At 36.2% G+C, this 26,895-nt stretch overlaps 2 protein-coding genes across 2 annotated transcripts in view; one reads left to right on the top strand and one right to left on the bottom strand.

The window, feature by feature from the left end:
- Nucleotides 1–3,856, top strand: part of vps13a (vacuolar protein sorting 13 homolog A) — a 104,492-nt gene extending 100,636 nt beyond the window's left edge. Inside the window, exon 72 of the mRNA XM_034034577.3 lies at nucleotides 75–3,856. Within this exon, the coding sequence (XP_033890468.3) occupies nucleotides 75–125 (51 nt within the window). The 3' untranslated portion in view covers nucleotides 126–3,856. The remainder of the gene's footprint in view (nucleotides 1–74) is intronic.
- An 857-nt stretch (nucleotides 3,857–4,713) lies between these two features.
- LOC117421425 (guanine nucleotide-binding protein subunit alpha-14) overlaps nucleotides 4,714–26,895 on the bottom strand; it is a 41,062-nt gene continuing 18,880 nt past the window's right edge. The window contains exons 2-7 of the mRNA XM_034035845.3: nucleotides 23,426–23,610; nucleotides 12,843–12,997; nucleotides 11,228–11,356; nucleotides 10,454–10,583; nucleotides 9,807–9,960; nucleotides 4,714–8,225 (exon numbers count right to left, since the gene is read on the bottom strand). Coding sequence (XP_033891736.1) covers nucleotides 8,035–8,225; nucleotides 9,807–9,960; nucleotides 10,454–10,583; nucleotides 11,228–11,356; nucleotides 12,843–12,997; nucleotides 23,426–23,610 — 944 coding nt within the window. The 3' untranslated portion in view covers nucleotides 4,714–8,034. The remainder of the gene's footprint in view (nucleotides 8,226–9,806; nucleotides 9,961–10,453; nucleotides 10,584–11,227; nucleotides 11,357–12,842; nucleotides 12,998–23,425; nucleotides 23,611–26,895) is intronic.

Here is a 26,895-nt window from a genome sequence, read left to right as displayed (position 1 = left end):
ATACTAATTCCACATTTGTTTCTATTATCCATTTTCCTTTATGAAATATTAACCATGTTCTTTTTTTCTTACAGTGGGTTCTTGCCAAATTAGAAGATGCAAGAGATATCCTGCCAAAATACTGAAAACCCATAATCAAGGCTTCTCTGATGAAAAAGAACATCAAATACACAACTCCCATTCAGTGCCTTTTGATGTTTCTGAAATGCAAGAGAATACCATACTATGATAAAAAAAAATATGCATACATGTTTCATGTTACATGTATTTAATTCAGTTTATAAGTACAGTTGATTTTTTTTATCTATATTAATACACATTTTAGCAGGTTGTGCCTAAGTTTTAAAAATACATATTTGTTTGAAAAATAGGCAGTTGATTGCTATTCAAATAAATGGCAATGATGTTCATAGCTTCTAAAGTTCACCATTTGTTTTTAGATCATAATAGTTATTATTCTATCAGACACTACCACTTAATAAAGGGCCACATAATATATACAAAAGTGCAATTTTTCACTCATACCTATTGTTTTTATTTAAATGGGTTGGCAGTCTTGGCTATAACAATATCTTATCAAACTTGACAGTCAGGTTTACAGTGAAGGTGTTTTGCTAGTGAATGTGACTCACTTTTCACACAATTACAGAAAGCTGTGGACAACAAAAGTCATATCAATCCAATAAACCTTAATGAAATTGAAAATGATCGTCTTTGCATGGCAATGCTATTTGGAGAACTTCAATATTTATTCCTTAGATGCATAATTTCAGTATATACCGTATTACTTCAATTTGGCGCCACAGCGTTTATTTTAAATTGATCAAAATGACTGCGGCCCTTAAACGAGGGCGGCCTTTATTAATAATACTATGCTTTACAAACGCTGCAATATTTCAATATTTTCTTGCTCTTATTGTATTACTTGTATTGTAACACTTGAAATGTATTTGCTTACGATTGTAAGTCGCCCTGGATAAGGGCGTTTGCTAAGAAATAAATAATAATAATAATAATAATAATAATAATAATAATAAAAATAATAATAATAATAAATGATTTAAGGCATTTTAGAAACGGCGCCATTAGAGGCTCCAATCTGCAGCACTATAATCTTAGGTGTGTTTTTGGGGCTTGAAACACATTTACATTTACTGACAGTTAACGAGAGCCTATTAGGTGGCAGTTGGGAGGTCAGGAGTGTGTATTGGTTGCTATGGGGCGGGACAAGAAGAGGAGACAGAACGGTATTTGAGTGTAATGCAGTTGTTTTTCTTAACGAAAATGATTACCTCTGAATATCGGTTTGATTTCTGTTAAAACTAAAATATATCTAAATATATATATCTTCAGCCAGCTTTCGGATAGCGCTTAGAGTGACCGGCAAAGCTCTAAGTTACTCTGAATTTAAGTTTTCACCATCCAATCTGACGACGAGGTAAACAGACAGCCCTTGTTTTATCCCCTGCTGTGTTGGCACTGAACTCTGCTGGGAAAAAAAAGCGACGTGAAGGACTGCTGTGCTGTAAGTAGTTAATCTTGGGTTGTCTGTTGGGACTGTACTATAAAATAACATTTGCTTACTAAGGTGGGTGTACATTAGTTTGTATTACATGCTGGATTGAGGTTGCAGTTTCTTCGGGGGTGTCATGTACACAGGCAGAGTTGCGCGTTTATTTTTTGAGCAGGGGTAGAAAAAAAATAACTTTTACATTTCTTTATTGAGAGCGACGTCTATTAAAAAGCTGATCACTGAGTGAGGTGTTAATTCGAGGACAGCGTTAATTTGAAGTAATACGGTATTTTTATCTGGTGAGGAATACTGTATTATGGGAAGTATAGACATTACTTGCATTAAATTACTATTGCATGTAAATTTGTTGAACAATTTTTTGGCAAAGTTAATTTAACTTGTAAATCACTGGTGATGGTTAATGTTTTATACAACATATTACTTATATGAACTCATGGTTTATGTTACTTGCTGAGGACACGGCAACTTTTGATGCATGAGCTTCTCTTTTATTTTTTATTTATTTATTTATTTTTAATAATTTAGTCATTGCCAATTAGTTTTTTTGATTATTTTCTCCCCAATTTGAAATGCCCAATTATTTTTTAGGCTCAGCTCACCGCTATCACCCCTGCGCTGACTCGGGAGGGGCGAAGATGAACACACGCTGTCCTCCGAAGCGTGTGCCGTCAGCCGCCGGCTTCTTTACACACTGCGAACTCACCGTGCAGCCGCCTCAGAGCTACAGCGTCGGAGGACAGCGCAGCTCTGGGCAGCTTACAGGCAAGCCCGCAGGCGCCTGGCCAGACTACAGGGGTCGCTGCTGCACGGTGAGCCAAGGACGCCCTGGCGGACCTAACCCTCCCTCCCCCCGAGCGACGCTCGGCCAATTGAGCGCCGCCCTCTGGGAGCTCCCATCCACAGTCGGCTGTGGAATAGTCTGGACTCGAACCGGCGATGTCCAGGCTATAGAGCGCATCCTGCACTCTAGCGAGTGCTTTTACTGGATGCGCCACTCGGGAGCCCCCATGAGCTTCTCTTTTGAAGATGATTTTGTTCATAGTTTTCGTCGTCGGCGAATCCTGCGAGACCACATACATCCTCTTGATAATTATAGGACATCCTTTTAAATCATATTAGATTCTAAAGTTTCTTTATAGGATAATATACATCTTGTAGGAATAATTTTAAAGTTCCTATATAATCTGATGGGATCTTTCACGAATGTCTTGTCAGCTTGTTTGTTGTAACACACTAACACACACACACACACACACACACATACATATATAGTTAATCTGGATTTTTAACAAAGGGAAGTGTGAAGACTTAAGATATGAAGTACGAATAAAAAAGTTTGCCCTCTCAGCATCCCGATTCACAAAAAGGTACTGATTTAATTTTAATCAATGAATCTCTAAAACGAAAACAGTCTTAATAATATTCCCATTAAATTATATGTTTATTTTTGGTAGTTTTAAAGGTCCTGTCCACATGCGTTTCTTCAGTGGGAGTTTCTATCTGTATCACTGACCAAGCCCTCTGAAATATCCTCCCTTCTAATTGGCTACCGAGCAGTGATGACATCACTGACTTAGTATGAACTGCTCTTAGTGATAAACTAACAAAGAATTATCATAAGTATGTGTGGTGCAACTGAAATAAGAGAGTGCTTAGTTATAAACTAACTAGTAACAATTTAGGACTTTACGTTCTAACTTAGAAATGAACTTACTCATAGCTGGTGCAACCCAGCCCTGGTTATTGTTGTTGCTTAATTTTCAAATACAACTGTTGAAGGTTCTGTAGCAGTACACAGTACTTGTACTGAAACATTTTGAGAGTTATTTGAGGCTGGTCAGGTATTTTCCCAGGTATGTATTGGAGAAGTCATCACTGCCAGGTTTTAGAAGTAATTTTTTCAGGTGTGCCTCTCTAACAACTCCTGATATCTGACAATCTCCAACCTGATACTATATTCCCAGGAAAATTGGTGCTGGCAGTGTGTTGATACAGAAGCTAAAAAAACACAACATCCAAACTGTTTTTATTTAAAAACAAAACAGCAATAACATAGCAGGATGTAATGCAGTGACACTTTCACACAGATGCATGTCGCATACCAACATGACAGTGTAGACCTTTCCTTTGGTTTTATTGTTTCATGTTATTCAAACATCCCTGCCTGTTTTTGGTATATGTTTAAGATATCATTCACATTTTTTGTTGTTGTCAGTGGCCTTTTTCTTTGATTTTTATTTTTCTCTGTAGTATTGTTTTTGGATGTTATGCAAGGTATGTGGAACAGTTCTTACCTTTAATAAAAGACATTTTGCTTTTGGAGATGGAACATTACAGGACCATAATTAGGTTAATATGAGTTGAGAAATGATATATGCCCTGTATGTTCAATTGGGTTCAGAGAGAAAACTAAACAACCTGAAATAAATATTGTACCAGGTACTTGTAATGTTTGCTGTCACCACAAAGACAAGAGCATTCCATATGGGGGAGTGTAGTAAGCATGTTCAGTTAAACTATTAGGTTTGGAAAGGAGAAGAACCATGGCTACATTTTAAGTGGTATATGTTTCTCAAATCGGACTCCATAGTCGGTAATTTTATTTTTATTTTTAAATCACTCTTCCATCTGTGAATTCCAGTTTAGGAGTAGCAAGGGTAGTAGTGCAGGCCGGCTGTCAAAGGTCAGCAATTATATTACTTTCTAACGAGGCATGAGCCCAAACATCCTTCCAGTTCAGATGCATCACAACAGATAAAGCAAAAAAAAAAAAACTATGCACAAGGCCACTAGGTAAAACCGTCTTTTTAATTATAAAAAGTGCCTGGTAGTAGGCTGATACAGCTTTTGTACTCTATATATATATATATATATATATATATAATTTATTTTTTTTATTATTATTCTTTTTTAATTAAGATGTAACTTGAGAGACTTCATGGTACGGGAGTCAAACTTTTTGTTTGATCTCATCAGTCTTCCGGTCGTTTTTTTTTTTCATTTGTTGTTTTTTTGTTTATTTTTAGTTTTTCATTTATAAATGAAGGAATAACACAATGTCCTTTATACTGATGTTTCATAAGGCAAACCCATAATTTCACTGAAGTATTTCCTGTTAACCATCCGCAAAATGTATCGGCAGTTATTTATATATATATATAACACCAGTACAAGTCAGTTCTAATTTTGAGTTTTATTGAGGTTGCATAACAGCATCACCGTTTTCTGAAATAACAATGTAAACTGCAATACTACTTATAATCTAAACATAAATACCCCCCCCCCCCACACACACACCCATTCAGTATGGGCAAATTATTAATGCATTAATGCTCTGTGTTTACAAACCTTTTTATAAAACAATTCAGTTATAGCATGTTCACTGTTATACACAAGGCAAAAGAGTGGGTTTCAACCTGCTTTTTAGAGTTTAAATATAAAAAAGAGCAGGTCTAAGTTGAAATGTTGATATCACAGTTCTATAGACCAACCATGCTGACATTAAAGTCCATTTCAATGTTAGTGTAGATTCTGATGTACGCATTGAGTATAGGAACTAGCTTGTGATATGCTGTGTTCCAGTACATGCAACTGTATGGGTACATTTAAAAAAATAAAAATGTTTGTAAAAAGTTTAGTTTGTTAGATTCTATAATCACATTCTATATCATGGGGGGGAGGGGGGAGTGGTTTACCTATAAATCATTGTTAAATTGTTGGTTTCTGTCAACAACAATAAGTGCTTAAGAGCCCTTGTGCATGTCCATCCTGACAGAGTGATGGGAGTGTTAACTTATTGCATTAGATGTCCCTGGCTGAATGTCTTTGCATCTGTATTTTGTACTGTAAGTATGTGTGTGGAGCAGATTTTTGTGGTTTATACTGAGGAAAAAGGCTAGCAGCTGGAAGGCATTGGTTGTGGGGGAGAACTTACAGTAACTATTCAGAAATTACAGCAATGGTCAAAAGTTTACCTAGCATCACCTAGAATTTTAGGCTTTGAGACATTAATTTAAAAAATAAATAAATAAATAAATAAAATACAAAATTATATTGCAAAAGTCTACTGGAAGCCATAACAGTAGTACAGTATTTAATGTTAGATTTCAAAATGTCACATTATGCAGTACGTAATTCAATCTGTTAACGTAACATTATTAGTCAGGTTTCATTGCACTTTATGAAGCAAAAATCAGTTAATTCTATAGGGTGATGCAAAACATTTGGCCATAGCTGTAGGTCAGGGGTGTCCAATCCTTGTCCTGGAGGGCCGGTGTCCCTCCTGGTTTTTGTTCCAACTGTACCCTAAATTACTTAATTGGACCAATTAAGTGGTCCAGGCTGTGTGGTCCAGTGGTTAAAGAAAAAGGCTTGTAACCAGAAGGTCCCCGGTTCAAATCCCACCTCAGCCACTGACTCATTGTGTGACCCTGAGCAAGTCACTTAACCTCCTTGTGCTCCGTCTTTCGGGTGAGATGTAATTGTCTGTGACTCTGCAGCTGATGCATAGTTCACACACCCTAGTCTCTGTAAGTCGCCTTGGATAAAGGCGTCTGCTAAATAAACAAATAATGATAATAATTATTAGAAGCTTAATTGGCCCAATTAATTAATTTAGGGTACAGTGGGAACATAAACCAGGAGGACCGGCCCTCAAGGAACCAGGATTGGACACCCCTGCTGTAGGTCTTCAAGATGTAGTCTCTCTTTTGCTGCATTACCTATTTTATAGAGAACCCTGTATACTGGTACATACATATTGTACATCAAACCTACTGTATAAGAACTATTTATTTTGTTATAACTATAATCCTATAGAAAATATGATTAAAAATAGGAACATACTATCTATTTCTGGAGTGTATAGACTAAACGTAAGACTTATCTAATTAAATAAAATAATTATAACTTGTGCCATAAAGGTGCAAATTTGGCAAGATCCATAGTATATATGTGCATCTAAAGGTACGGTTTACAAAACAAACTTTAAATAAATCTAAAAATTACAATAATTGTAAATGTACAGCATAACAAGCAAATATTTATCTCACATGGGGCCGGTCCTATTTGTTATAGCTTTCTAGTGCAGTATTTTTTATAAATAATGTCAAACCCCTATTTTCTTTGGTAATGCTAAGTGGAGACCACTTTAGCAAATGCAAACTTCTGAAACGGGGTGAGGTTACATCATATTTAGCAGTTCATCCAAATCCATTATATATATATATATATAAACACAACTTGAAACTGTTGACATACAAGAACTAATATTCATGTCAGTAGATTTAAAATACCACTATACACAATAAACATTTCACAGGATCAGCAGGAAAAAAAAAAAGTTTTTACAAATGATTTGTAAAAGTGTTTTGTGTGCCTAGCTGTTTCTTGTGAACTAATGTACATTTCAGTTTTAGTAAATGATGAACTGCATCAAAGTGCAATTTACCAATGTACAGTGCAGTTCTGTATTCATACTAACAAAGTACCATATTCACATTCTTTTAATTTACTTCCTAGTCTTTGTTACTTTAATGTTAAATAGCGGCAAAATATTCCGCTTTTATTTGGTTTATCTGTTTCTGACAGTTTTTGTTGTTCATTGAGATGTGTCCATACAAAATCAATTTATTTATTTATCCAGTGTTAACAAGTGTCACTATTTAAAATAAATACATAAACCCAGATAACTACCCCGTTTATGGCAATTCACCCATGGAAAGACGCTTACCAAAAAAGTACAGTCTACCCAAAATCATATAAAAATAGTAAAATGTATTTAGGTATCTTTTTGATATCCACCATCCATCTTCACTTTGCTGTTTTAAAAGGCACTTTGGTTACAGCAGGGGTGTCTTCTGGCTTTCATTCACCCGAGCTCTCAGTTACTTAATTGGTCTAATTATTTGATTAACTGGACACATTTAACGCTTCTTCTCAGACATCAATGTTTTATAGGTAATCTACATTGAATCAAGTGCATTTTTAAAATCATCAACTGTAAAATACCTTAAATATTACATGTCCAATTGAACAAATAATTAGGTAAATTTAAGTTTAATTGAGTGCTTAAGTTGGAATGAAAACCAGAAAACCCTCCGGCCCTCGAGGACTGGAGTTTGACACCCCTGGGTTACAGTCTACTGTATTTGATTCCAGTTGGTTATCAAATAATACAATAAAAAGGATACACATGCAATCTTGTTTGCATTTGAGTCAGTGCACAGTTATTTAAAATTCAGTTTCACTTAGAGTTCACTTTAAAACTTGCCTACTTTGGTGAAAAATATGGCTTTATAAAATTAACAAATGTCATAAACGTAAACCTTAATAAATCCATCACAAAGGCCCTGATTTGATTGCTTCCCAGCAGTCTTCACATTTTTGGGGTAAATATAAGAACTCTGGTTACATAACAAGAACATATTGGAGAGGCCTAAATGAGAAATTGCATTAGTTGCATCAATTGCACTTATTCTATATTTACTTGACCAAGGCTTTTACACCAGGTTGAACTCCTTGAGGTTCAGCTGGAGGACGGTGTCCTTGACAGCAGCAAAGACAAACCTGATGTTTTCTGTGTCTGTGGCACATGTAATGTGAGAGTAAATGACTTTATCTTTATCTGGATTCATCTCCTGATACATTTTCAAAATGAATTCTCTGGCAGACTTGGAGTCCTGTTTGGGTCCTAAGAAATAACAAAAAAAAGATGGTGAGACCCAGTTGATAGACATGCTTTGGAAGCAGCCCATGCTCTTTTTACTGTATCCATGAGTAATGGGCTTAACAAGCAGATAGATGTTACACTACTATTTACTTCTATGTGCGTTTCCCCTCAGTAATATAAACATATTAGCAATGCATTACAGAAAATAAACCAGGTTTTACTTTAGGTCCTGTCAGTCATAGCAGTTACAGTAATTCAATTAAAAAGTTGATGCCCTTTTTTGTTTTGATCAAAGTAAAATATTTTTGATTTATGGAAACAACAATGTCCAGCAAGAAAATGTCCACACAGTTTGCATTATATTTGCAATTGACAGTTTTTGCTTTACAGCCAGTTTGGATTTGTTACTGTGCCTCTGGTGAAAGGTCTCCTCGTTTTACTCTCCTAATGCACCAATGATTAGAGGTCTTACTGTAAATATATTGTTAAAATTATAAGTGTTTGTGGTCACTTGGGGCCCCATTTTCATACGTGACTGAAGTTATTTATTTATTTATTTATTTATTTATTTATTTATTTAGGCAGGTAGTCCTGATTTTTGTAAATGACTAGGTGTTTAATTAGGGGTTTAAGCATCTAAATCACTTATGCTCGTCTAGATCAGTGGTTCCCAACCCCGGTCCTGGGGACCCACTCTGTCTGCTGGTTTTCATTCCAACTGAGCTCTCAATTACTTAACTAGACCTTTTAATTAAACTGATAATTTGCTTAATTAGACCTTTTTAATTGTTTTCAACTAAGAGCTCAAGTTACTTTTAAAATGTTATAGCTAACTTGAAATCTGCATATTCGGTATATTCAGTTGAAGACAAAAGTATTTGCACCCTATACTTAATACATGATGATTCAAGAAAACATGTTAAATATAAGCATTAGTCACCAATTAATATGACAAAGACCAAAATACATAGTTTCTGGTAGTTTAACAATCAATATTTTTATTTAAAAAAAAAAAAATCACAATTTCAAATATTTGTCTTGACAATGTATTGGCACCTTTACATTTAAGTCTTAATTTTATAGAACAAATTAAAAAATATATATTAATTGATTTAAAACCATTACACATTAACTAAGCTGCATTAAAAAGTCAATAGCCAGAAAAAGTGCTAATTATTTCCAACATCTGTTGGCAACACAGCAGATGATGGGCAAGACCAAAGGACTTGGATTCCCGTTTGAGAAAAGCACTCGTAGCAAGCTACAACAGGAAATGGCTAAAGAACAGTATGAAAGAAATATGGAATACCAAAATCCACAATCAGTGTCATAATCAAAAAGTGGTTAAAGTTTACTAAATTATTGTCCTTAATCTGTTACCTTGAATTACGGTATAATAAGTATAGGGTGCCAATACTTTTGTCTGTGACACTACATACTGTACCACACACAGGTTTTCTTGTTTTCAGTGAATACTTGCATTCAGATAGAGCTTTTACAGTTCAGTGAAGACAAGAGAATCATTCATTTTACAATTTGTATTTTTATGCTGCAATAGTCTTGTAAGGGACTAAGCATTACAAAAACAAGGACTAGACTCACCATCAAATTCAGGAAAGTAGTCAACTAAATGAGAATGTGCAATCTTCTCTTCTAGAATGTCCTTTTTGTTCAAGAAAAGAATGACAGATGAATTCTGAAACCAGGGGTATGTGATGATCGTTTTAAATAGAGCTTTGCTCTCTTCCATTCGATTCTAGGAACAAAAGCAAACACGTTCCATCATCAGTCCAATTTGAAACATTTTTGTGGAAGGTGTATATCCTGGTGTGTAAAAGTCTGAACAGCACTTTCTTTAAATAAATTATATATTTGTTTATGCTAGATTGAAATGGCATCAATCTGGTTTGTACAGAATATGGTGTACTATCCTGCCTACTAATGGACAAACATTTTGACATTCCATTAATTTATGGAAGGATGGTATTTATAAATAATCTTCTGATATGGCAGATATAAAATAGCCCAATACAAAAAGGGCTTACCTGTATCCATGAATCACCACAATGAATTCATTAAAATAATTGAGACTGGTGTGTGTGTGTGTTTTAACATGGAAAGTCATGAATTTGCAGCAGAAAATATTTAGCAATTCTTACTCTGTATATTGATTTGGAACCTGTTGTGTTTTTGTTTTTTTTGTTGTTTTTTTTGTTTTGTTTTTTTAAAAGAGAGGGTAAAAAACTCACCTCATCATCACACTCAGCGAGGACCTGATCATATTCACTTAGTGCAACTAGGAAAATGATGGAGGTAACATTCTCAAAACAGTGAATCCACTTCCTTCTTTCAGATCGCTGACCGCCTACATCTACCATTCTGCAACAGACAAAACCCAGAAAATGGGGGATCTAATGAATGGCACATACCCACAAACTGTATTGGATATATTTGAAAGTGCTAAATGAACACTGACTAGTATATAGGGCCTGCATGCAGCCTGGATTACATCGATTCAACATCACACAGAGTTTAAATTATCTTGGATGACTATATGACCATTACTCAGTGGTTACCACTTACAATTGCTTTAGGGAAGTTAATGCCCTATAGAGTCATAACTTTTGAGATGGTTTCTCTTGAAACTTAAGATGCACAGTTTCGGAAACAGGAGCATTTGACAACTGTGCCACTACTGCACTTTCATCCCTCTCAAAGTTTATTATATTTCTGCCCTTGTTACTGAAACTGAACTGCCACAGATAACTTTTATCTACAGAATTAATGTCAGGGATGCAATTTTCAGAACACAATCATGGGAGACAGCAATAAGAGTTTGCTACTCCTGTATATTTTTGCACTATACCATTTGCTGTTGTGGTTTGACCATATTCAATAAATATTCAATACAAAGTTAAAATAAATAAATAAATAAATGGCGTAAAATTGGTCTTGTTTCATAATAAAGCAAAACACTTTGTTACGATTGGTTATACTTTGATGGACTCAGATAACAAGAATACCTGAAGATGGCGTTTTGTAGGTCAAAAGGATATTCAATGATTCCAGTTGTGGGCACTCTGACTCGAAGGACATCTTGCTCAGTTGGTACGTATGATGGAACTGCAATGCGTTCTAGGTCATCAAGGTAACTGGAAGATAAAATTGCATAGACATCCATTTCATGTTTATTAATCACTTCAAACCACTCACAATTAACCTGCAAAATACTGCAATAGTCAACATGTAGTGAGGAACTAAATTACTGTATTCCTTTTGAATTTAAGTCACAGCCCAAATTTCCCACCCTCAATTTGAGGAAAAAATAAAACATCAAATAAATATGCATTTACAAAGAGAAACAATCTCAATTACGCATATGGAGGCTGTTTGCGGTCACCTGCTGTCACACAGAGCATTACAGTTATGTGCCGCTTCTCATTTCAAGTCGTGATTTCTCACACTTGTTTTTCTCCCAATTTGTGAACCATGGTATTGCTTGGCATGTCAAAAAATATGGGGTTCTGATCTGTCCAAGCTGGTACTGTTTGTTAGAAACGCTGAAATTGTAAAAATTTCTCTTCGAATTCCTCAGGAAGCTAATGACGCTTCTTTGAAAATGGCTGCCTGTATGTCATGGATAATTAGAGATTGGGAAGTAAAGTTTTGGTTCGTCTTTTCTCAGTAGTAAGTCACGTTACTGTTTGTGTACTCGGCTAGTCACGCCTTTTGTTGGTGATTTTAATACATGCATCACTATACTGTACTCGAATTTATGAAGCAGGCTATTTATGAGAAAAAAAAATGGTTCAGAAAGTGCATCTTAAATTCATATTCTGGTATCTGCAGCAATTGTGTTACACAGACATCAGCATCAGAGAAAAAAGACCTACTGTACTTGTTTTCCTGAAAATGTATATGAACCAAGTTCATAAGTGTATTTGTGTAAAATGTGAAAACTCAGAAAGGGCCTTTTTATGGGTGTCATGAACCATTTTGTTTTTTAAGGAGCAAAGTTTGTAACTACGCAGTTAAAGTGTTTATCACTTCTACTACACTTTGTTTAACTGGGATACATAATTTCAAATGATGAACAATTCATTTAGTTTAGGAATAAATAAAAACAATTGACTTGTATTTCAAACAATGCATTTAACCTTTATTCATAATGTGATGTGATTTCATCCTTTTTATTTTAATTTAGAAATGAAAAACAGTAAAACTACTTTCCCTCTCTTGTCCTTGTCATAAATTATAATTAGAATTATGAAGTGAGTAAGGTCCTCTCAAATGCCTCTCGTTTAATTAGAACAGCCGCTAATTCCAGATATTTTTACATCTCTGAGGTGTCCAAGAACTACAGTGTGCAGGATATTATATGGGATTTTAAAACAAGTTGTTTATTGGAAAGGAGGGGCTCTTGTGATTAAGAAGTACAGTAAGCAGACATTTGGAATTGCTGATATTTTGACTATTGCCAGCGGATGTTTAGACTACTGACTGCTTGTTGTACATGAGGCTACTATCCTCTTACGTAATTCAGCAAAAAATATTTTACTTATTTCTCACCAATCACATTTTGTAAAAATATAGTATAAATAATAAAACCTCAATATATTAAGAAAGCTGTTTACTTACTATTTTGCAGAATCAGTCAACTGATATTCTCGCCGTCTGTCATAACACTCCTGAATCCCAGGATCACTCCATAAACTCTTCATTGCTTCGGACTGATTTGTCTCTAATGTCATGACTTTGTCCACCTCCATGTCCTTAACCAAATCAGCATTTTCCTAAAGGTAAAGAAGAGAAATGTTGTGTTTGCTTGGATACTGCTGTGGGACCTCACAAAACAAGATTTTAAAAAAGCATTAATCATATCTGTACCATCTCAGTCTGTGTGGAAGAAAAAAAAACAATGGCAAAAGTGTATAATAACTCTTTTGCAAAAGCAATGCAACAGACATATAAAGCCAGACAGACAGATTATATCATATATAAGTGTATAAACAATACCAAAAAAAAACCAACAATGGCAAAAGTATATAATAAGCCTTATTATTTCTCATCATATTCTATATTTGTCCCATGTGCATCTGAGGTCTGTTGATTGCAAATGTGCTAAAGCTCCCTATTTATAGGCATTCCCAAAATGCAGGCGCTTTCCTACCTATAGTCTCTGCCTTTCCTGCCTTGCGCAGTGTCTATACTGTTTCATAACTGCCAGTTTGTTCACTCTATCCAATATGACTTTCTCAGCTATCCCAGTCCTCCTGTCCTCTCACACTCGCAAAATCTCTCAGCAGCACCACTCTAACCCTTCCAACCTGATCTCTCTACCCCTGCCCCCATCTTCTACTCCTTCCTCCTGTTCTGTCTCTACTGCCTTCTGGAACTGCCAGTCAGCCTGCAACAAGGCTGATTTCATCTCTGCCTATGCCTCTCATCTCTCTCTCGACTTTCTGGCCCTTACAGAAAGATGGATCACCCATGAGAATAATGATCTAATATCTTTATTTTTATATAGCGCCTTTCATAGTGGACCACCATCACAAAGCGCTTTACAGAGGTAGGCTGTGAACTGTGCATTATATGCAGAGTCACTTACAATGGGACATTGATGTAACATCTCATCTGCAGGTTGGAGCACAAGGAGGTTAAGGGTCACACAGTGAGTCGGTCAGTGGCAGATGTGGGATTTCATCCGGTGACCACTGCTACCCCAGCCGCTCTCTCCTCTCTCTATGTCCTCTCCAACTCTCCCTGCTCCTTAGGACGAGGTGGGGGAACTGGATTCCTACTTTACCCATCCTGGAACTTATCAATATCCTCTGCTCTCTCTTCCATCTCTGTCAGCACTTTTGAGTTTCACGCCGTCAAATGTAATTCTGTCTGCTTCTTATTGTTCTTTATCACCCCCCTGGTCCCCCTGCTCACTTCCTTGACAAGCAAGACTTCTTCCTCTCTTCTATCACCACATTCATCTCTCCAATTCTACTCCTGCTGGCTTCCTCCAACACTCTCCCTCACCTCCTAGTCAGTTGGCCGCCAGCTGGACCTGATTTTCTGCAGAAATCCTTCCCCTACTATCACCCCCCCCCCCCCCTCCTTCTTGGACCACTTCATCTCCTCTTCTCTAATCCCTCTCCCATCCACCTCTACCACATCTATCACATCTCCTCCCACATCTCAGAATGTCTCTCGGCTATCTCAACTTGGATGTGTTCTCACCACCTCAAACTCAACCTCTCTAAATCTGACCTCCTCTACTTTTCTTCTGCTTCCTCTTCCTCCTCTGACCTCTCCATCTCAGTATCCCTTCACTCTATCACTCTCTCTCTCTCTTCTGCTAAAACCCAGGTGTTACTCTTGACCCCTCCCTCTCCTTCTCTCAACACATCTCTTCCCCTGACACACACTTGCCGCTTCTTTCTTGGCAAACTACAGCTCTTGTACTCTCCAGATTGGACTACTGTAACACTCTCCTTGCTGGTCTTCCTCTGCTTCAGCTATCTGCCCCCGCTAGTTCGTTCAAAATTCTGCAGCTCATCTTATCTCATGTCTCCCTACAACCCCTCTCGCCCTCTCTGCTCCTCCTCTACTGGCCGATTGGTCATGCCTTCCCGCCACTCTTCAGCCTCTGATGACTGGTCCTTCTCTTCCCTAGCCCCTCTGTGGTGGAACCAGCTACCAGAGAACTTCAGGACTGTTCCTGCCTTCCGCCGCCTCCTTAAGACCCACCTGTTAAGACTACACTTGTAGATTTCTTGATCTACCCCTTCTACTAATGCAACTGGACTTAACTGGCCAAAGCACCACATTACTGGATCCTTAGCTAAAGCACCACCCTTGCGCTATTGCTCTACTAATATGTCTGTAAATATAACTTGCTGTAATCCTTACTTGTTGCACACTAGTTCACATTGTACTTTACTGTAAACTATAACGTGGTGTTCCACATTTCTGGTTTATTCAGAATTTTACCAAAGAATTACAGGATTTTATTTATTTATTTATTTATTTTTTTACTGAGTTTCTTGTCTACTATTCAATATTTTCCCAGTATTATTTTCTAGGAAATACACTATTTTGATTAAAATGCTATTTTATTTTGACTCCAACATTGTAATAAGCAGCCTTATATTGCATCCTAATATACAGCAGGTATGTTTAGACATCAGAGGATCAAATGATATTCAAAAGCTAAGTAGCAGAAGTGGGTCAGATGAGGCAGAGGATGCATTGCGTTGCAAATACTGCTGCATTGAGGTACATGTTCACGCTGACAGAATAAAATAACATACTGAAAGTAAACTAAAACAAGAAAGTGAACTGAGAGGCAAGCAATCCATTTCTGCAGCTTTTACACACGCTTTAATAAAAAAGAGCACGCAGAATGATTGTTAACAAGTTTGTCAGAGCGCTGTGCTTTGCTGGATAGCCACTGTTTATTGCAGAGAGGTATGTATTGGTGACTTCGTGCAACAGTACTGTCTGTCCATCAGCTAAAACACTGCCTAAATATTTGACAGAAAATGATGATGCTTTAGTTATGGAACAAATTGATGGAAATGTCCAGTGTGATTTTTGGCACATCTATTGGCGGCTTGGACCATCCAGTTCAGTCAATTTTCTTTTATTTTCTTTTTATGATTTAAAGGTGAAAACCTGGCTTGTTTTGTGCTGTGCAGAAATCAGAACTGCTATGCATCATATTCCACATATTAAGTGTGTATACTGAGTTTTTTTTTTTTGTTTTTTTTTCCCCCGATTTTTCTTGATGTTTCAATTAAAAGCACTTTTATTACCAATGTTTTTTTTAAAGATAAAAACCTAAAATGCGGAACACTAATTATACTGTATTTAAATATTAATCTTGAATTGTAATACAGTACTGCCCTGTAACAAATGTAAATCGCCTTGGCCAAAGGCATCTGCCAAATAAATAAATAATATGTTTATAATTACTTATAATGGATCCCTGAACTAAAGTGCTCCCAAAGAGTGCATATTTTCCTAGAAGTGTGGTTTTATTTGACATGATTGGAATTTGTAGCTCAATGCTACATTTATGGTGCTGTCACCGCTGGGCTCCAGCTGTGCTGCACACCGATTAGTGACCGAATCACTCATTAGCATTTACAAGCACGCTTTCACATGGTGTGAGGTGCCCAAAGAATTTGAACGCAATGCAAGAATGGTACATTGTAATTGTAGCTAAAAGGTAACACTCTTCTTTGTTGCACAGGAGGACATTTGGGGTTAAGCAAGACCAGGTTATTTGCAAATACTGATGTCTTTTTACAGCCCACATACTGTACTTGTTCTGTTATTCAAACATAATGCATGCCTTTGCTTCTCCTCTATCCATCCATATTAAGCTACACAGCAATGCCATCTTGTAAAAGACACTTGTCTTCTGACCAAAGGTAAGTGCCTTTTTGTTTCATGATTGTTTGGTATTTTTGAAAACTGCCACAGAGGAAGATATATGTAAATTGTATAAAAGCAGGGTTTATTCTTTAAAAAAATGATTTATTTCTATGCTGGTGTAAACACAGTATGTGCTTTATATGATACACAGCAGGCTCATGTAGCACATTTTAGTCTACCTTCTGCAAGAAGCAATGGATGCTAAAAGTTTGTTTTCCAAGGTGGATGTTGGGTTATAGGTTTACAGGTTTAAAGCAGACACAAATTCAAAACATGATTCGTTTTAAGTGAAAAGGCGATTTTAAGGTTTTTATGTATTGTATATCCACACTTAAATAACTGTTGTTTTGAAAGGTACCTTAAGCGGTTTTGAATAGTTGATTTATGGAGCCAAAACCTTTGTAAAATCTATATGGCTATACATTTTACCTTGAGAAACACAAATAAAAAACTAATGTTTTACCCCCAAGTACTGCATGAACATAGGTCATACAGCACAGTATAGTAAAAACACTTGCTGATTTTACAACCTGTATGCTATCATTATAACTCAATTATGTTTTATTATCGAGAAGAGTATCTATACCATTGTATCTTGAATGTTTCAAACGATAGATGTATTTTTTTAAATATAATGCAGTTCTACTGTTATTTGTTTTACCTAACACACAGTGCCAGCAAGTGAGCAAATATTGTAATTGGACCAAGAGTTTTCTGTGCATGAACACACTGCTCAAAACCTGCTGCTATGGAGATGTTATCGGTTGGTTCATCTGTTTTCATATTAGCATCCTTTAGCAGTGCTGATTCAGCCAGCCTACGCGTGTTTATCCTACACAGCTAACTCCATTGTTCGCTGGGAAGTATATGTTAATACATATTTTTTAATGTTAAAACTACACCACACAAAGAGCCATGTTTACTAGCACAGCCCCCTGTAACTAAACAATGCTTTACTGAAAATAATGATCCAGAAGCTTTTTACTCGAAATTGTTATTTGCATTTTTTTTTCTGATATGAAGAGACACTAATTGCAATTTTAAAACAAATATAATAAGAAACAACTTATCATAGTCTGTAGATGTCACATTTACACAGCCCCTCTGTTAGTGATGTTTAAACAGCTCTTTATACTGTGTATGATGGGGATTAGATAATACAGTAAGTAACTGGTTTGGAAAAGTAGCAGCAGGTAACAATGTACAGTACAGCTGCATTCACTAAAAATGAACAAATCACCGGGGGCATAATGTAAGGGGAATGGCACCTCTGTTTGTAAGCATAAAGTGAAATGGATAGGTGAAAGGAAGTCTGTATTCTTGATATAGCCAGAGGTTAAAACAAGAAGCGTTTTATTGATACTGTATATATGAAGTTGGCATCTGAAATGCTTTATGAAGTTGCGGTGGCAGCAGAATTGCTTAAAAACTCCCCTAACAGGGATGCTTAATTAGGCTGGTTTTAAAGGGTATAAAAGGCTTCAATAAACAAAGTCCTATTTAAAGACTGCAACACATCAGTGCCTCACTCAAAAAACATTACCTTCAACCATCCATATCTTCAACAGTCAGCAGTGTTGTCATACAAGTACTTGTACCTCAAAACCTTAGCTCCTTGTTGAGTAAAACATGTTTCAGACTAGTACATGCTGTAAGACAGCAGGGAGGGGGGTTAAAATCCTCCCTGCGCAGGCACCTTTTTGTTCATTTCTTTTGTTGTTTGATTGTTTTGCTTTATTGTTTAATTTTAATTGGTGAATTGTTTTATTGCTTAATTATCCCCTGCACCTGGTGATTATTATTAAATTAGAGCCAGGTGCAGGGTATTAAAGGAGAGCAGTTAGTTTGCTCGTGGCTGCGGAGGAGAAGAAGGCAGAAGAAGTGCTCTGCTTCCAAGCAGTCGTTGAGAAGTAAGTTGAAGAGTTTTGATGTTTGTAGCAGGTAAACGGCTTAGCCATCCTGCGGGTTAGTTAGGTTCCTGTGTGTTTAGTCAGTGCTCTAAAAGGAGCTAGGTGTTTGTTTTGTTTATTTTGTGTTTTTGTTTGTATTATTAAAAGTGCGCGGAAGCGCTGAACCTCCAATTTCTGTGTCTGGGTCAATTTTTAAAGGGGCAAGAACCGTGAGTGGTGCCGGCCGGTTCACAATACATTAACATGCTTAGTTTGGGTAAGATTCTGCTACAGAAAGTATATCTGTTATTCACTTTACTGGATGTGGCATATGTATCTGTTAGGGACCCAAACCAAAATAAGATCCCATTAGAATCGCATCAGCGTGGGGTTAATTGCCATTTCTAGAACCTAAATCATCTTTTTGTGTTTGGCTTTAGGTTGTCTTGCGTATGACCCCATCGTGATGCAAAAAAATAACTTTACCCGAAGCCGATCTGAAGAAGATGATCCGATACCAGAAGACCCGACCATCCCTTCATGTTAAAGTGAGATTACTTTGAATTACCGATCTGAGTTTTCATCCCTTCATGTCAAAGTGAGACTAGTTTTTATTATTCTCGGGGTAGCCCCATATGTGTCAAACTAGGCTGCGAAGTAAAAAAAAAAAAAAAAAAAAAAAAAAAAAAAAAACATTACTGTGGTAATAAATACATTGCAGGCCTATGCTTTTAAATAAAATGATCAAACCATCTGATGTATTTATTTATTCAGTAATAGTGTATGAAACATACTCTATTGTATTTAGCATATGCTCATCTACAGCAATTATAAATCTTATATTAAAATAAAACTATATTAAAAACAACTGTGTACAATTCTACCCATACACCATTTTTATTTAGCTTACATCCCTTCATGTAGAAGTGAGACTAGTTGGAATTATTCTCCAGGGTGGCCCCAATTGTCAAATGTTACGCTTTTGGCTTATTTCATTTGCTGTTAATATAAGAAACTGACACCCGAAATTCTGGGTAGTCACATATTCTTATCTTCTGAACACATACATACAAGTTTCCAGGGCTGGATAGTAACCACTGGTATTCATTGCAAACTCATCTATTGATAGGATTTTTGTATAAAACAAAGTCTGCTTGATCACCACAGCAGTATCAAGATGCCTTAATGCAGGCTTAAGAAAGCAATACAAAAAAAAAAAATATATAAAAATTATTTTAGTATTGTTTAATATATTCCCCTAACGAACAGAAACCTCTGCAGTAAATTACCTGTTTTTAAACTTTTCAGCGAAATGGCTCCTATGAAATGAAACAGATATGCTTCAGAGACCTGATTTTCATGTAGCTCCTCCGCAAGATCATTTCATGTTTTTTTTGTTCACACACTTAAGATTCATACACTCGTCAAGTAATTATCAAGAAAACTGGATGTTAATTTCACAATCTGCACTGTACAGTAGAAGAGCAAGCCTTGAGAAATGATTTTTTTGATACTGAAACCCGAGTTTAAATCCAGCTGCGGACTGCTGTCTTGGTATTACCATTTTCTACAGTTACATAAAAGGACTCATCTAATCAAGAAAGATGCAGTCAAATGTTTAGATTCTTTTTTTGTGAGAGGCCTTTCAATGATTTGAAAAGAATATTATTTTATTTGTTCGTGTTTTATCATCATCAGATCTGGTCCTACTAGGGAGGCAAAGAAAGTGGACATTGACAAAGATCCAAACACGTGCGCAGTTAATCTTAAAGTGGAAGTGAAAGGAATTTGTATTTGGTGTAATTAACTGAAATATCATCAAGGACTCGCAGTACTTTAGGGGGACAGTAACAGAAAATGTGTTTATTAACATAATCTACCTGAGTCTTAACTGTATGAAACCTTGTGCTCAGTCAACCTACAATTGCATTTCATGTGTTTTTCTGTCTGAGTAGTTCACAGTAAAGGTTTATGTACTGTTTCTAGTTTTTCGAATAGCACTGGCTGAAAACAGACCATCAAAATGGAGTGTTTTAAGCCTTTTTATTCATGTATGTATTTATTTAAAAAAATATCTGCATATGTTTAACAAAGTTTACTTTATCTGTTTTAACAAAACATTTTCCGCCAGCAGACTCAACCAGAAGACATTAGGAGTAAAAAAAGATAAATCAGACCAAAGCCAGTCTGTGATCTTAACTTCTCTTTTTAAAACAAGGTTAACATATTATCACGTACGTCAGTATCGCATATTCACGTATGATTCAAACATCTCTAATCTACTCCCATCAAGTTTACTGCGATTTGAGAAATGACAAATTGATAAAGATTGGATATTTTAGCTGTTACACTTTAAACTCTGCTACTTATACATATAGTATACACGTACATATATAATATATACAATGTTTCCTACAGAAGGGTAGCTTCAGCAATTCTGATCCTTATGGTAAACTCCTGCACTTCAGGTTGATGATATAAAAAGGGCTTTGTTATTTATATATTTACTTATTTATTTATTTATTGCAAAGGGCTTCATGTTTTTATTTTGTAGTAGCTTTAGTATTTTTTAAAACCTTGTTTATAAAACAATTAAACTATAAAGCACTATCATTTTATGAGTTGCCTGCATATTAAATGAATAAATGGTGTCACATCAAAAAACAAATTCTGAATGAAGAGGTCTCAAAGCTCGTACCGTATGCTTCTTTTTGGTCAAAGAAGCTTGCCAGTATTACTTCCAGCAGATTTCACTTGTTAATAAAGAATTGCTCGGTACAGCAGAAAGTTGTGTAAGGTTACATCACAAACGGGATCTTCACTGCTGAAGTCTCATGAACATAAAGTACGGCTTTCTGATTTGTTTCCATGCAAAAAAAAAATGTAGTTTTTGGTCAATTTGCGTGCTTTTTAGTGTGAGAAGGTGATTTACCCACCCTTTTAAGTTGCACTATGTTTTGTCCATGCACTTCCTATAGCGTGAGGGGAATATGTGTTGTATCTACGTGCTGCGTCACATTCTCACGACAATGGAGATGGAATTCGGAGTTCCTGCATGTGACTCAATGGAAACCATACCTTTGTCTCCATTGGCTTTTACACCTGTCACTTTGCATATTTGAATCTGATCATGTAAATAGGTATGCATCCCAGAGATCAAGTCAGTGGTTTTGTAGCTTAACACAAACTAGTTAATCTACAATTATTTTAGGAAATATTAAACTGAACTCTCAAACATATGAAACTGTTGAGCTTGTATTATGCAAAAACCTCCTGTGTGGTCCAGTGGTTAAAGAAACGGGCTTGTAACCAGGAGGTCCCCGGTTCAAATCCCACCTCAGCCACTGACTCATTGTATGACCCTGAGCAAGTCACTTAACCTCCTTGTGCTCCGTCTTTCGGGTGAGGCGTATTTGTCAGTGACTCTGCAGCTGATGCATAGTTCACACACCTTAGTCTCTGTAAGTCGCCTTGGATAAAGGCGTCTGCTAAATAAAAACAAATAGCAGCAGCAACACTGCATTTTAGTTTTGTATGGCTATTGGTACCCTTCCAGGCTAAAAGGTAGACAGATCAGAAGTTTAAATATGATACAAGAACATTAATACTCGCACAACTTGAATTAATACAACACAATATGCATGCATTCATAATTAAAACTATAAATGTAAAATTCATCACACAAATCATACTTGCTTCATTACGTATGTACATTATGTGTGAAGTCATTGCTAGTAACAGTTTCTGCATGCATGAAACATACATCTGCACATACAGTGCATACTGTACAAATAAGATCAAATAAATACGAGTTCTTAAAACATAACCCTTTTCCTGCATTGCACTGTTGTACCAATGAATGAGTGAGCCATACAGGATTAACATTTAATTATTATTATTATTATTATTTGAATTTATTGCATTTATAATCCAGGTCAAACAGTAGTTTTAAAAAGAAATAAGGAGAAATCATTTTTAAGGCCAATTTTTTTTTTTTTTTTTTTTTTTTTTTTGTATTAAATATCCTTACACCCATAAATCAACAAAAATGCATCCTGTTCAGCCAGAAGGGGGACAGTTTTAAAAATAGTTGAAAACCTCTGCAGTAGGCGAAAACATTACCATGCAGCTAATAAGCAGTTTAATGGGTTTACCTGTAATCCAACCCCTCGCCTCCCCCCCTCCCTTCTGTTCGGTACCACTTTCCAGCGTGGATATGTACACAATATCAGGGACTCCCTGGCACGCCTACCAAACCAACAAGGTCCCCAATCCCAATCATTAAAGGTTTGAAATGAAGGCAGATAATGAATACAAAAAGGAGGACAACAGTATTATTTAACCTGCAGGCTTAATTTGCAGGCTGCTTAGTTCGTTTAACATAAAAACAGCTGCTAGAGCAATCACTCATTGAAAAACAACTGTGTGCTGTATGTGTTGTCATTATCAGGGGAAAGCCAGCTGCCCTGATACATTTGTCAACTACTACTCCTAGATTTATTTTTTTTTGAATGAGTGCTTAAATTCAACTCGCAAACTGGCCATTTAAAAAAAAAAAATCACTTTTATTTAAATAAAGAAGACTACCATGACAGTAAAGGTAAAAACCCAATACAGCAAATACATATAGCTGCTTGTTCTGGCATTTACGTTCCAAGTTACCTTTTTTTTTTTTTTTTTTTACTTAGTTTGCTGCAGTGTTACACTCTTGTAATGGCTTGGCTGCTTTCACTACATTATTTAGCTTTGCTGTGTTTGGTTGGGATTAATATATATTTTTACCAGTCTTCTACAGACGTGAATGTCTCAAAAGACTGATTCATTAATTAACTGTGTGAAACAAAAAGAAACAAGACCAAGCACAGCCAATATATATGTAATATAAAGAAGCCCTCTTACCTTGTTCTGCTCATCCTTGTATTGGATACTCAAGCTATCCATGGCCCAGACCAATGATTGCATGGCACTGACTGTGTTCTGATAGACCAGTTTAATGAATCCCTTCTTGTCATCATCTGTATATCCGGAGCCATGAATGATTCTCATCTGTTTGATGAATGTACTTTTGCCACTCTCTCCAGTTCCTATTAAAAAAAAAAAAAAAAAACGAAGAACATTGTTCAAATACATGTATTTTCAAAACTTGGTAAGCAGCTTTATGTTAACCCTTCTTCAGCAGCAAGGGTTACAAATGCACCTCAGCATGTTTACAATAAACACATCTCAAGTTCATTTTAAACATGCTAGGATATCCTTACATGTGATCAAACTTTAATTGATTACCTTCATTTTGATACCTTAATACCTTATCCAGCTCGGGGAAACAGGATTAATCCTTCTTCAAGGTGCACATAGTAAATAACATTACTAATTAGGTACTGTGAGACGGTGGTACTGTTGAGCAGGCATGCTGCCTTTGTATTTTAATATCATATCTGCTATTCGCAGCTGTGTTGCTGCTTCTATTTTATGTATTATGTTACAATCATGTATTATGTACTTTCCACTGTATTTAATGTATTATGCATTTCTCTATTTAAAGTATTCTGGATTTTCTTGTTGTTACTGCATCTTGTAAAGCACTTTGATGGTCATCCACTATGAAAGGTGCTATATAAAATACAATTTGATTGATTGATTGATTGATACACACTAAGGTTTCCACTGCAGGTGGTGAACTGATGTGCAGAATTATTATTTTTGACATGATTTCAGATGGCAAAAGGAAGGAGCGCTGAATATATTCAGTATAATTTAAAAAATGGCATATACAGTGATCATAGTAAATGTATAGTACTTGAGTATTAAATAGTTTATTCATAAAAAAAAAAACACCCTAGAAGAAAACTGGATTACAAAATGCAAATACTGAGCTGCTTTAAAGAAAAAACAAACCTCAACTTAATTTACAATAATGATCATATCGGCATGTTAATGTTTTAAATCTAAGCCTCTGCAGCAGTTGAATCAATTATACCTTATGAAGCACATACTGTTAGGTTTACAAAACATCAAATGAAAGAAAAAAAACAGTGCAAATGACTTCTGTTGGCTCGCAGCTTCGTCAGATTTAACTAAAGTAACGATAAGCCCCTTTCACAGTGGCACTCCTACCCGGGTCCGGACCTGGGTCCTGGCTACCCGGGTCACAATCCTGCGTAGTGTGGAACCACATACCTGGGTCTGCTTCCGGGGCATTGGCACGCGCATTGTTTACTTGCATCTATCACACAGGTCAACCCTGCTTTATCAAAAGCAGTGTGGAATCATGTACCCGACCCGCATGACACCAGGTCCTGACCCAGGTAGGTTCTGACCCAGGTAGATCATGCCAGTGTGAAAGGGGCTATACAGTCACTCGCAGCTCCAGTATGGTGGTTCAGTTCTCCTTTTTAGTCTGCATTACCTGTTTGTAAAGGGTGGTAAGGAATCAGTGAAACAGAGGATTTGTTAGCCTTGATAACATTCCTTGGAAAACTGGGTAGAGTGGTAGTGCAGGGGAGAGAGAGGTTTCTAATGATTGACGCACTGGTTCTATTTATAGAGGGGTCGACCGGAAACGTGTAGATATTCTTTTGCCATTTTAATTATTTGTACAGGTAAGATGCAGCATCTGTTTTCAGTGGGTTCCTTCTTTTGCCCAGTTTTGCAGCTGGGTTCGCCTACAGTGTGACTTATAAATTAGTTTCTGGGCTATGATAATGCATATGCAAAGGTACAGTACCATTTTAAGTTGCATTAATTACACTGTAATTTCAAGTGTAATGCATAGTAAAGCATTTTAATTTATGTTTATTTCATGTGTAAATGCTATGTAATTAAGAACACTGTTGTAGCTAGGTGGTTAAGTTTGGTTGTTTTGCACAGGAAATTGAATTGACTGAAGACATTTAAATGCTCAGTACAGTGCATTTTGTTGCAAGATCTGAATTTAAAAGTATGTTAGAATTATTACTGTACAGCTATGGCCAAAAGTTTTGCATCACCTAGGTCAGCAGTAGTGGTTAGGGCTCTGGACTCTTGACCGGAGGGTCGTGGGTTCAATCCCAGGTGGGGGACACTGCTGTTGTACCCTTGAGCAAGGTACTTTACATAGATTGCTCCAGTAAAAACCCAACTGTATAAATGGGTAATTCTGTGTAAAAATAATGTGATATCTTGTAACAATTGTAAGTCGCCCTGGATAAGGGCGTCTGCTAAGAAATAAATAATAATAATAATAATAATAATAATAATCACCTAGAATTTTAGGATTGAGACATCGAAAAAATTACAAAATGATATTGCAAAAGTCTACTGGAACCCATAATAGTAGTATAGAAATGTCACATTTTTGTCAGCTTTTCATTAAGTATAGGGAAAACTAGAAAGCGAGATGCAATTAAATATGTTAACGTAACATTATTCAGCAGGTTTTATTCGACTTTATAAAGCAGAGTTTGTTAATTCTATAGGGTGGTACAAAACTTTTGGCCATAGCTGTACTTTGGTAGCCAGAATAAACTGTGCGGTGCATTTACCATCATATATCACAATATGAACTTTTGCAATTATAAGGGTGTTTACAACACTTAAGCGAAAAGGAAACATTCTAACAGAAGAATGCGATCATCGTTTATACACTGTACACCTCCTTTCATGAGGTGGTGGACAGAGTCAGCTTGGTTACATTCATCAAATATCATTGAAAAAGAAGACAAAGATCATCTTAGAGTTTGAGTTCTTTAAAAATGGCAAAGTCCTTCAACTACTTCTATATTTTAACGAGTTATTAACAAATGGACACTAGAATATTTTATAAAGTTTTGTGGCCATTTTTGTCCCAAATAGGGTCTGAAAAACTAGTTTTGTGAGGGAGAAAAAAAAATGGTAAAGGCAGCTTGATTTAGTTTTATAACTGCCTGGCAGCTATATAATAGAACTTTTATCTCTGAATTTTCATTACCTTTTTTTTTTGCCAGCACAAATGATATCAAACAGCCCTGCATTATGAGATCTAATCCTGAAATAATGAATTCAGGCGCCAAACATTAGATAGTGACCAAGCTCCAAACTTTATCGACCACACGGTACCTAGTAATAAAAGTCTGGCAACTAGCTTATTTTTGTAGTTGTTTACTTTATTCTTTGGTAGATAATTACCATATATTGTAAGGACTATAGAAAAAGTTACTGCATTGACAAAGAATCATGCAGTCATCAGTACATGCAGTATTCCCTGTCCAGGCCAAAGAGGCAATCCTCATGTTAAAATGTCACGGTCTCTGTAAATGAGAGCCAGTGTTTTCTCTGGGATGGGGGAGTGGGGATGTGAGCTTTTAAAGATAACCTTATACCTTGTTTCTAACAACAAAATTGTTGGAAGTAAA

Source organism: Acipenser ruthenus, chromosome 1, assembly GCF_902713425.1.
Source record: "Acipenser ruthenus chromosome 1, fAciRut3.2 maternal haplotype, whole genome shotgun sequence".
NCBI classification, from domain to species: domain Eukaryota; kingdom Metazoa; phylum Chordata; class Actinopteri; order Acipenseriformes; family Acipenseridae; genus Acipenser; species Acipenser ruthenus.
This window is presented reverse-complemented; position numbering and strand designations above follow the sequence as displayed.